This window comes from Poecilia latipinna, unplaced genomic scaffold (genome assembly GCF_001443285.1).
Source record: "Poecilia latipinna isolate Pla-1442-1.1 unplaced genomic scaffold, P_latipinna-1.0 Scaffold449, whole genome shotgun sequence".
Classification (NCBI taxonomy): domain Eukaryota; kingdom Metazoa; phylum Chordata; class Actinopteri; order Cyprinodontiformes; family Poeciliidae; genus Poecilia; species Poecilia latipinna.
In genome coordinates this window covers 186,618-198,332 of record NW_015113065.1, presented here as the reverse complement: position 1 = coordinate 198,332, position 11,715 = coordinate 186,618, and the positions used below count along the sequence as shown (strand labels likewise).

At 44.0% G+C, this 11,715-nt stretch overlaps 2 protein-coding genes across 3 annotated transcripts in view; one reads left to right on the top strand and one right to left on the bottom strand.

Annotated features, from left to right (window-relative positions):
• Positions 1-2,531, bottom strand: part of aspscr1 (ASPSCR1 tether for SLC2A4, UBX domain containing) — a 36,002-nt gene extending 33,471 nt beyond the window's left edge. Inside the window, exons 1-3 of one of the 2 annotated variants that reach the window (XM_015038683.1) lie at positions 2,333-2,531; positions 421-556; positions 134-189 (exon numbers count right to left, since the gene is read on the bottom strand). In XM_015038683.1, the coding sequence (XP_014894169.1) occupies positions 134-189; positions 421-556; positions 2,333-2,505 (365 nt within the window). In that variant the 5' untranslated portion in view covers positions 2,506-2,531. Of the gene's footprint in view, positions 1-133; positions 190-420; positions 559-2,332 lie in introns of those variants that run through there. The other variant, XM_015038684.1, reaches the window with a different exon arrangement.
• A 765-nt stretch (positions 2,532-3,296) lies between these two features.
• The window catches only part of notum1b (notum, palmitoleoyl-protein carboxylesterase b), an 11,143-nt gene continuing 2,724 nt past the window's right edge, over positions 3,297-11,715 (top strand). The window contains exons 1-10 of the mRNA XM_015038682.1: positions 3,297-4,654; positions 6,195-6,247; positions 6,362-6,457; positions 6,842-6,902; positions 8,034-8,092; positions 10,218-10,320; positions 10,402-10,593; positions 10,677-10,774; positions 10,844-10,991; positions 11,078-11,125. Of these exons, the coding sequence (XP_014894168.1) occupies positions 4,299-4,654; positions 6,195-6,247; positions 6,362-6,457; positions 6,842-6,902; positions 8,034-8,092; positions 10,218-10,320; positions 10,402-10,593; positions 10,677-10,774; positions 10,844-10,991; positions 11,078-11,125 (1,214 nt within the window). The 5' untranslated portion in view covers positions 3,297-4,298. The remainder of the gene's footprint in view (positions 4,655-6,194; positions 6,248-6,361; positions 6,458-6,841; positions 6,903-8,033; positions 8,093-10,217; positions 10,321-10,401; positions 10,594-10,676; positions 10,775-10,843; positions 10,992-11,077; positions 11,126-11,715) is intronic.

The following is an 11,715-nucleotide window of genomic DNA, read 5'->3' as shown; positions in this document are numbered from 1 at the left end:
TCTGGCTTTATTTTTTTATTATTATTATTTTTAGAAATTACTTTATCTCATCAGATTTTTATAATGCTCCTACCTTCATAGCTTTCAATTCAGATAGACAATCAGAAAGGAAGAGATATATTGTCACACTCACTTTAAACCGTGATCATTGGGGTCAAATCCATGTTTTTTGCAAACATCTTCCAATACCTGCGAAAGGGAAACAAAGCAGGATTGCAACAGATCAAAATAAGTCAGATATGAACAGAGTTTCGCTGACTTAATTCGCCCGAAGGCTAAAAACTGATCCGTCACTGGCTAACAGGTGTTAGCCTAGCATGCTAGCTGGTGAACTGTTCGCTCTCGTGTTTTCAGGCATGAATAGAAATAAAAAGCTCCGCGTGCCTGAGAGCACCGCGTGCTCCTTGTACACGGGTTTACCTGTAACAAAGGTGTGTTTGGAGCCACTTTAATTGTTTGTCTTCTCCCGTTTGGAGTCAGAACCGTTACAGCTGAACCGCTGGCTGCCATTGTTTGCAGTGACGTCACGGTGTTTGTTTGAATCAACTTTATTGTCCTCGTTACAGACAGCACAAAAAAATTCAATTAAAGGACCAAATCACATTTCAAGCCGGGAAAAACTTGCTTCACAGTAAACATTGTATTCTCAAAACATTTGTTTTTCTTTCTCTTTTTTGTTTCGCTTCCAATAGCGCAAATAAATATGGAAAGATATTAACCTGAGTGATTCATGACAGGAAGACAACAAGAACGTGCTAACAGTTTATTCTGAAGGCAAATAAATTTACAAATGTTGAAATACTGCAAATCGTTAAATTTATAGAAGCAGCAGAAGAGCATTTTGGGAGCATAGACAGAATAAAAAGGTTCAACAGTTCCATTGTTGTGGAAAATAGCAGAAATTGAGATTGCTTATTAGTGTGCTAATTTGATGATGAAGACAAGCGGTAATAGAGGACTACAGCTTACAGTGCTATGGTTGAAGTACGTATATAAGTACCCTGTCACATTTTGTTGCACTACATCCTCAAACTTCAACTATTTTGTTAATTTTTAGGTGATAGTTGGGCAAGAAAGTGGTAGGAAAAGAACACATGGTTTTCAATTTTGTTTTACAAAAACCTGAACATTTTTACATGCATTTGAATTCAGCACCCTTTACTCTGAAACGGTAAATAAAGTCCAAGGCAATACATTTGTTTTATAAGTCACCAATTGAGATGTGCATGAATAAAATTCTGACTACCGATCCCTGAATACAATTTGCATGCCTGTATTATCTCACAAGAGCTGAACACAAAGGCACACCAAACTTTATAGGTCTTTATTTCTCTTATTTTGAAGCTTTAATCTTTCCTTTTCACTTCACTACTTGCGTTGGTCTCTCACATAAGAATCCAATAAAGTGTATTAAAGTTTGGGGTTATGGAGCGAAAAACTGTGAAAGGTTTCAAGAAGGTCGTATACTTTTGCAAGACACCCAGTTCTTTTTACCACATTAAAGTTGTTTAACAAAACATATTTATAAGAAACAATTGAATTTTCCAAGCCCCCCAAACCGACTCAGATCTTCTGTATAAATGGTCTAACATGTTTCGCATTGACATCAAGACAAATGGGGATTTAACAAATGTTTGTTTAATTTACTTCTGCAAGCTGTAACCCTTCTCTTGCAGATTTATAATGTCAAAATACACTTTAAAATGCCAACAACAGTTAGAGCCATGCCACTGATGAGAGGGTGCTGAAGTGTATCTTACTGTTTTAATAAAACCCGAAGCCACCCATCGGCAAGGCGTTAGAGCTTTGACAGCGTAAAGCTCCTTTTTCTCATTTTAGGACATTTAAAAGGAATATGAAAAAAAGAGATTTGAAATTATTTGCAGCGGCTTTTCAAGGAGAAGAAGACTGATCCTGTCAGAGGCCCGACCACAACACAGCAAATGTGTTTCTCAGATGACTTCATGTAAGCACTGGAGGACGTTTGACAGATGACCTGGGCTGATACCAGAGAATCACGGCTATTTTCTGTCAGCGAGGATCAAACCGGATCAAAGCTGGAGTCGGAGCGAAAAGACAACGGGATACGTGGCTCAGACAGACGGAGAGGTGTGAAGGCCAACAACCGACTGACTGACAGACTGACTGACAGACAACTCGGTCTACATTCAGACACAAAGCCAACAAGAAAGGAGAAGAAAGAGAAAGAGACATCTGGTAGAAAACTGTCACCATCTGAGTAAACAACCAACCAACTTGCATCCTTCCTCACACAGCAGGACAGAATCTTTAAAATTCACTGGATGGAGAGTGTGTTGTGATTTTTCCATACCTGATCTGGGTGCTTAGAAACACATGATGTTTGTTCTGATAAACTCCGAAGGTGATAATGATCTGCACTGTTCTTTCAGCTAAACACATTTTTAATTGTGTGAGCAGTTTAGGATTTTCACTGTTCTTTTCCTTTTCCGAATCCTGGAAAAGCAGAGCCAGTCTAATATTCATATGAAGTGTCTTGCATTAATATTTGTCCCTTTTTTAAATGTTCAACATTTAAAAAAGCAGAGTGTGATTGTAAAGTCAAAGTAAAAGGACACACGATTTGAAAATATTTCCAAAATAAAAATATAATACAAAAGTAGTGTGCATTTGAGTTCAGTCCCCAGGAGTCAATGCTTTATCCGTGACAACAGCTGCAGGTCTTTTAGAGTAAATCTCATTATTGCTCCCATTAGTGGCAGAGATGTACTGGGCAGATTTCATTTAAATTCTAATTCAAAAAGACCTTATTAACCACAGAGGAAAATACCTCTAAGGAGGGCACAAGGAGTTGCAAATATTACCGATTTTTATATGAACAGTACGGCTCCGAACTCAGGACTCATTTCTGTTGCTTAATTGGCCCTGACTGACTTTTCTCATGCACGCTACATATTTATTTAATAGGGATCGGTGGCATAGGATAAACAGTGGAAGAAGAAAAAAAATGGCAACGAGCAAAGACTGGCAAGCTTTATGAATTACTGGCTTCAAATTAAAGGTTCAGAGGCAAGACTTTATTGGCCTTCATTTATTAATCTCTAGACCAGGGGTGTCAAACTGCAGTCCTCCAGGGCCGCTGTCCTGCAGTTCTTAGATGTGCCACAGGTACAAAACGCTGAAATGAAATGGCTTAATTACCTCCTTATTGTGTAGATCAGTTCTTCAGAGCCTTGCTAATGACCTAATCAGGTGTGGTGCAGCAGAGACACATCTAAAGGTTGCAGGACAGAGGCACCTCCAGGACTGGAGTTTGACACCTGTGCTCTAGATCAATATATAAATGCTTAGCATGATCAAAATCAAAGATACATGGAACGATTTGAGATTTATTACATCTTGACATACAGAATATTTTTTGACACATTTTTTGGCATCAGGACTACATTAGATTGAGGAAAGCATACACATTGAATCCGGATCACTTTTCCCGAAAAGAACCAAAACATTTTATTTTTAGTTCATGTGATAAGACAGTCATGCAGGAATGATTGACGAGGGATCTGCGTATCTCGTCCCCCCCACCACCACCCCCGCTGACTTGATCTAAACGCGTCCGGTGACCTCTTGACCTCCCAGCAGCTCGAGATCGTACCCACAATAAACAACGTGAAAAGTGAGGTTTCCGTTTTCGGCTCATAAAGAGACTAAAAATACGTGCACAGAGCTGCAGCGCCACGGACCCCTCACACACCGGATTCAATCAGCACTTCAAAGGCTGCGTGAGCATGTGACGACACAACATCAAAGGGACGGAGGGCGAGACTCAAACCCAGCGTGTGGGCGTGCCGCGGCGAGCGAGCGCTCAGGGTGTGGGGACCGACGCCCCGCGAGGAGCTGCAGCCAACCACAACATAGACCGACTGGCCCGCGGGAGACAGAGAGAGAGAAAAGAGAATGAGAGAGAGAGAGAGAGAGAGAGGGGCGGGTAGGAGGGAAGGACCTCAGATAAATACCCAACTTCATCTGGAGGTCAGGAGGACTTGGATCCGGAGGGAGATAACGCTGCGCCGGTAACAGATTTTAAAAGGTTCCCTGGGTGATCCGAACTAATTCTGTGCATAAAATTTGGGCGGGGGAGGCGAATCTGGAAGCAACGATGGAGATCCATAATCTGCGCTCATTCAGTCCACCCATGAGCGAGCGGTCGTCTCCGGGAGGCCTCCATGCGCTTTAACAGGACTTCGCATCTCTCCGCGTAGAATGCCGTGTTTGATTCGGACCCGGCTGACACACACGCCCCTGTAACAGCTAGAACCATGAGGAGCCGTGGTGGGTGTCGAAGCTCGGCTGGCCTGTCGGCGGTGCGCTCCTGCCTGCTGCTGCTCTTCATCCACATGAGCGCGCCGGTGGAGGCGCGGCGAGTGCGCGGCGGCCGCGCTCAGACCCGGCGGGTCCAGCAGCAGCAGACTCCGGAGCAGCAGCGGGTGGAAGGACCGGAGAGCTTCCCACTGGACTTCACAGCCGTGGAGAGCAACATGGACAACTTTATGGTGCAGGTTAAGAACCTGGCGCAGTCGCTGTACCCCTGCTCCGCGCAAAAGCTGGATCAAGACATGAAGCTGCACCTCTTGAGTAATTTGTCGGTGACCTGCAACGACGGCTCATCAGCGGGGTGAGTCAGGAGCTTATGCTTTAAGAGCCAAGCGCCCGGTCTGCGGTGGTCGGGCTCCCCTGGCTGCCCCCCCCATTTCGCTGTCACTCCGGATGTGACCAAAATGGATCAAAGGAACAGATTAGAGAGACAGCGCGCGCGCGCGCAGAGCAAAGAGACCATGACTGGCGAAGCAGAGACCTTCATCCCCCACCATGCCAAGTTTTAAATTCTTCTCATTCATCCGGACCACAACCAACCTAGGGCTAGATTTAAAAAAAATAAAAAATATATATACACAATTTGTGACATTACAACAATAGAGTGCGGTGTATTTTATTATGATTTTATGTGACGGACCAACACAATGTAACTTCTTTTTCGTTTAGATTCTTCATTTTGAAGCTGAAAGGAAAAGATTCACGACACAAAACGGGGGAAAAAAAAGTCTTAAAAACTGTCCGCGTTTGTGTATAACCACCTGAGTCAAAACTTCGCTGGTGTTTTGGGGAGAGTCTCTATCAGATTTACACATCGACACTTAAGTTGTTCACCAATTCTTCTCTGCAAAACTGCTCAGAATCAATCAGATTGAACACAACAGCTACTTCTGTTTTGTCACAAATCCCTAACTGGATTTGGATCTGGACTTTGACTGAGCCATTTTCACAAATGATCTAAACGGTTCCACTGTTTAGTCCTTGTCGTCCTGAAAGGTGACCCTCATCCTCAGGTTTCAGGTCTTTCCCCATGTTCCATTCTGGCCCAAGCAGCTTCCCAGCTCCTGTTGAAGAGAAGCATGCCCACAGCATGATGCTGCCACCGCTGTCTTGGTTGTCTTCGCCAAGCAGTTTCTGAAGCCCTCACAGAACATCTAGATTTATGTCGAGATTAAATCAGACACAGACGGACTCGATTAGGTGACTTCATTGAGTCACAAAGCTGTGTATTTGTTTTCAGGAGGCTGAAAACAAATACACACCAAACTTTTACAGTGTTATCCATTTGTAAATAATTTCCCAAATACACAGCTTTGGGCATTGACTTATCACAACAATCCCCCCAAAAATATATATTAATGCCTCGGTTTGCTAGTAATAATAGCCCATAAATATGTGACCAATTGTATTCCATACTGTAAAAATAACCATGATGAAAATATCCTCACTTTTGTGGATCATTTTTGTTTTTCTCATTATCATTTGTGGTGTTACAGAGTCTCTTAAATGCAGTACATGTTGTAGTGATGATGATACAACTTTAGCTCCAGAGTTCACAGAAATGTTTCTCAAATGTTACTACTATCGTTTAAAAGAAAAAAAAAAACATTAACCCTGCAGGTCTTGTTAACGTGTGGACGGCTCCAGAGTATCGGTGTGTGTCCTCACAGGGCGCATGGAGACACACACGCACACACACACACACACACACACACACACACACACACACACTGTCTCAATACGCTGTGGAGGAGAGTAAATTAAAGGGAAACTGCTGTGGATGCAGGTGGCTGCATCTTTGTGCACAGTCACTTCCTACCTGATCTGATGTTCTTGTTCAGGTTCTACATCAAGGAGTCCAAAGGCAGCAGGAGGTGGCTTCTCTTCCTGGAAGGTGAGGATGAGCCGAAGGATGAGAGTCGGCCTGATGTCGGCCTGTGAAGCCTGTTGATGAGCTCAGTGTGTGTGTGTGTGTGTGTGTGTGTGTGTGTGTGTGTGTGTGGTGCAGGTGGGTGGTACTGCTTCAATAAACAGACCTGCAGCAGCCGATATGAGACCATGAGGAATCTGATGAGCTCCACCAAGTGGCCACAGAGCAGAAGAGGTACGAGTCCGTCGCTGCATCAGTGCATGACCCCAGTTGCGTCGTGTTTTATGCGCTCACGCAGCTTTTCCAGGCACAGGAGGGAGGGGTGGGGAGGGGTCTCCTGAATGGTCTGGATTCATGGAAATGTTTGCGTTTCCTCTTTGCGTTTGAGTTGATCCCTGAAAGCCAAACTCTCACTGAATTCCTTCTTAATTCCTGCCAGGGATTCTGTGGAAATCTTCAGCGCCTGCATGTATTCAGTGGCCAAAGCGGGAAAAAAAGTTATTGGCTTATACGTACTTCAGTCAAAAACATTTTCATTATAATCCACAAAGACGCAAATGAGTATCCAGACTTGTGCCGACCGTGATCCTCCCGTTCATCCGTTTTCTGTCTTCACAGGAACAGGAATCCTGTCTCCAGAGCCAGAGGAAAACCCTCACTGGTGGAACGCCAACATGGTGTAAGAGTTTCTTTGTGTTTCCTCTTTCTGCCCATTTCCAATCGGAAGAGAAAACTATTTATACCTTAATTACTAAAGAGTGAAATTTACTGGAGATGGAAAAAAAAAAAAAGCAGCTGGCCAGAGATCAACACCAGACGTTTGGCAGGTCCCCCTGCCAGCATGCCTAGGTGGGCCCCATGTGGGGAAAAGGAGGGCAGGCCATATGGGTCCCATATGGGGTTGTCCGTGGGTTCCATGATGGCCCCACATGGGTTTGCCCATGTGGGGCCAGAGCCCACATGGGCCCTATATGGTGGTGGCCCACATGGGTTTGTCCATTTAGGGTCCATGTAGCAGCCATGTGGGCTGTGGCCCTACATGGGCAAACCCATGTGGGACCCATATATCAGCCCTCCTTTCCCCCACATGGGTCCCACCTAGGCATGCTGGCTGATTTTTTTTTTTTTTTAACCCCAACCAATTTCAGTCACTAAACATTTCACACCAACTACCTTCATGCACTGTAACGCACCTTGTTTGAGTTTAACATAATCCAAATGCAGACGTACGCTTTCATGCGAGAGAATAATCTTGTAATCCTTTCATCTTCTGCTGGATGTAAAACTGCTTCTTCAGTCCAAGAATGTAATGCAATGCAAGTTTTTTTTTTTTTTTATATTTTAAACGTTATAATCCTTAATAGTCGTCAGAATTGGAATCAGACCTCAGTAAAAACCCAAAATTGCAACTGTCCAAGAAAAGACTGATTATTTCATCCAAAAAATATATTTTATTTTTTTGTTTCTTTTTTTGCACGTGTTTTGTTCCTACAGCTTTGGCAAACAATACGGTGGGTCGTGTTGCATTTACTTTGGTAGAGCAGATTGTTAAGGTAGCAAACAAAGAACACAGCTGCAGCTGTTATAAAGAAACAACAGCGACAAAGGGAAGAGTTTACTTTCAGCAATTTGTCCACCGCCAGCATCTATTAAAACTTGGCCCGTGGGACACACTTATAAACACATCCTCCAGTTTACTGTCCGACAGTCAGACTGCATTACAGCTGCACGTTTGTCAGCATCAGCAAACTGATGACCTTTAAATCCAGATGTTTTGCCCTAACAGAGTTTTATTTGCCGTTTCCTGCAGTTTTATTCCTTATTGCTCCAGCGACGTGTGGAGTGGAGCCACGCCAAAGACCGAGCACAGTAAGACCCTGTAAATTAGATCAATCACAGTTTTCTGAGGTGTACTTTCGCCCCTCCGGCCCCCATTTGTGGGTTTGTTTTTTGGAAGCCACAACAAGAAAGAAAGAAAAAAAGGTAGATCTGATTGTTTTTATCCGTTTCAGAGAGCGGGGTGTTTGTAGATCTGTGAGACGGGATTCTGCTGAGGCACAAATCTGGGAAAGGATACTTCTGTTACTTTGTGGAAATTGGAAACATGAACACTCCAGTATTTTGGCCTTTACTGCCCAGATTGGAGCTATTTTCTCATTAAAGGGGATATGAAAGTCCTTTAAAAGGCTGCCAAAAAAGCACCAGAGTGACTTTTTAGACCATAAGATACAAAAATCATCTGATCTGGCGAAAGAAGCTTGAACTTTTTGGGCACGACTCCTGTGGAAAGTCCTCGAGAAGGAAGCCGACCACCCACTGACTAATGCCATCCATCCCTGCAGCCGCGTTGCACAGCGGAGACGTTTTGTATTTTTACACGAACTCGCGAATCGTTTTCGGGGTCAAGACGATGACGGACGAAGATAAATAACAAGCCGAAGCGAAAATCTGTTTCAGAGTCATCGGAAGCAAAAAAAAAAAAAAAAAAAACTGGCGTCATGTCTTAACGTTTTAATAAGATTTCAACTTGAAGCAGAAAGTCCAGAACGAAATCAAAGAAGCGTCTACAAACAAACAGGAAGGACTGGACCCAGTGGAGGATTTGAAAGGGATCTACATCCTAGCAATCCAACATGGTTTGATTTAATCATTAAAAAGAACGAGGGGGAGGGAAATCTTTTACAGGAAAGGCGTGCAAAGCTTTCTGGATGAATCTCTGTGAAGAAAACGGGACGCCAAAGGTGCATTTTATCAGTATTAAATTATCAGTTTAGATCAGAAGTTCACATGAACTCATCACAGTCATGATCGTTTCAGAGTTTTTCAAAGATTTAGTTTACAAATGAACAACGACTTGGTGAACTAGTTTGAATTACTTGTCGACTTTCTGTACTCCACACACGCCTCCATCAGCAAGTCATCAGCCATCAATCTTCTGACATAACTCAAAGTTTGGAGCGCCTGTCTGAACCTTTCAGTCTCACCAGGTTAAGCATTTCCAGGAAGAAGAAAACTGAGCCGAAGCTTTAAGCTGAGCTGAAGGCTGCAGCTAAACCCACAGAAAACCCTCATCATTTCTTGAAAAATTCTTTACAATCATGCGAGACGGCGACTCTGCTGTTTGGCCGTAGCGATAACAGTTACAGCTGGAAGAGGCTCTCCACCTAAGCATGGTGGTGGTGGTGTCATGCTGAGGTTTCGTCTCTCCTTCGGTGGCATTGGTGGATTTCATGAGAACTTCTTTCAAATACTTTTACAGCTATTCGGTTTGTGCTTGGACACAGTTGTGTGTCGTAACAGAACATTGACCCCAACCTCACATCAAACCTGCTTTTGAAATGAATAATTTAGTCTAATGTCAAACTTCAGCCTCCATCTGGTTTAAAGATTTCAAAACGACGCCTTAAAGCGTGAGTACATGGATTAAACCAACACGAACTCCACCAAGAAAAACAAACATCCAGCTGTCGCTGATGGCTGTGGAAAGGCTGTAGTTACTATGTAACTAAATATTAGTGAGGGTGTGTGTATAGGTAATATTCTGAGTTGTAAATCACATTATAATGTTATTCCCTCATCAAAAACATACGCACAGCGCCTCTCCCCCATCCAGCTCCTCCAAACTAGCGGCAGCAGCAATTAGCAAACAACTGGTGGAAATGTGCAACTGCTGAGCTCGTCATATGAACTGCAGCTCAGCTCAACACCTTTTAAAAATGGCTGTTAAAGGCTCAATAGAGAAGCACTGATGTGACGAAATCGTGGTGTCGGAAAGAGAAGTAGCTTCTTAAAGAGACGGGGGGCCCAATTTCAAGATGTCACATTGCAAATCAAAATTTCTTTTAAGACTTGCTTGTTATGTGAAGGTAACATATTTACTTGATTGTGCTATAAAGTGATACAATGCCCCTGGAAAACACATAAACCTACAGTAGTCTGGCCTTTGTCTGACGGTCAGTAAATGAATAATCGCGTTGTATCCATCTGTTCTCAGGTGATTATGCCTTCATGGGCTCTCTGATTATCAAGGAGGTGGTGAAGGAGCTGCTGACTAAAGGTCTGGACAAAGCCAAGGTTCTGCTCCTGGCAGGCAGCAGGTCAGTCCACCAGAGGCCCGTTTTATTTTTCCCTCCATGCTGCAGTTTCTCCCTCTGAGCACTCTCTCTGGGTGTCCCCAGTGCGGGCGGTACCGGCGTCCTGCTGAACGTGGACCGCGTCGCCGAGCAGCTGCAGGCGGCGAGCCACAGGGGGGTGCAGGTCAGGGGCCTGGTCGACTCCGGGTGGTTCCTGGACAACAAACAGTACAAGGCCACCGACTGCCTGGACACCGTCAGCTGCGCCCCCACCGAGGCCATAAAGAGAGGCGTCAGGTCAGCGATGGAGTTGTAGCAGAGAGGAGATGGCGACGCATCAAAGCGGTGGTAACTTCGTTTGTGTTGGGGGTTTTTTGCAGGTACTGGGGTGGACTGGTACCAGAGAGCTGCAGGCAGGCTCACGTAGAGGAGGAGTGGAGCTGCTTCTTTGGGTATAAAGTCTACCCGACGCTGAAAAGTGAGTCGCAACACAAACCCCCGAACCTCTCCGTAAAACACAGTCTGACCCCTGGTCCGTACCGCGCAGGCCCGGTGTTCATGGTCCAGTGGCTGTTTGACGAGGCTCAGCTGACCGTGGATAACATCCACCTGACCGGGCAGCCTCTTCACGAGGCCCAGTGGAGGTACATCCAGAACCTGGGTCAGGAGCTGAGGAGCACGCTGCGAGACGTACCGTAAGAGCTGCACACGCTCCGCGCAGGCAGAAACTGGCCGAATGCGGAGAAGGTTTCTAACGGGCTGCTGTGTTTCTGATTGGCAGAGCCACGTTTGCTCCAGCCTGTCTGTCTCACGAACTCATCACCAGGACGTAAGTAAGAACGTCGTCATTTTCATCGTTCCGCCCTTTTTGAGCGACGCCACTACTATTTTAGTAATCAGTTGTTATGACAATTAATCGATTAATCGGATAAAAGAAATTGCTACAGATTTTTCTTTTAATCGCTTAAGCCTATTTTATGCAATATTAGGAATACATTAAAAGACCCAAATAAACAATAAAAAAATTTAATTATGAAAGTAAACATTTTATTGCCTAAAATGCAATAACATAGCATTCTTTTAGTGAGTTTGTACTAAAACTAACACTAGAGGGTTAAACATATTTAAAGACAAAGTTATCTTTATCTTAAATATAATATGTGCAGATACTTTAAACAGTTTTGGCTTAATTACAGCTTTTAATATGTTGTTCTTATCAAATTAACCGTTTTTGAGTGTATACTCTGACGATGAATCGATTATTAAATTAGTTGATGATTATTTCAATCGATTAATCGTTTCAGCCCTAAATGCAACTGCTAGCACTGACAGCAGCTAGGCCTTTAGCATGATGCTGCCACCACCATGCTTGACAGTCGGTGTTCTTTGGCATGAAAAGCTCGCCTGCTTTCCTCCACA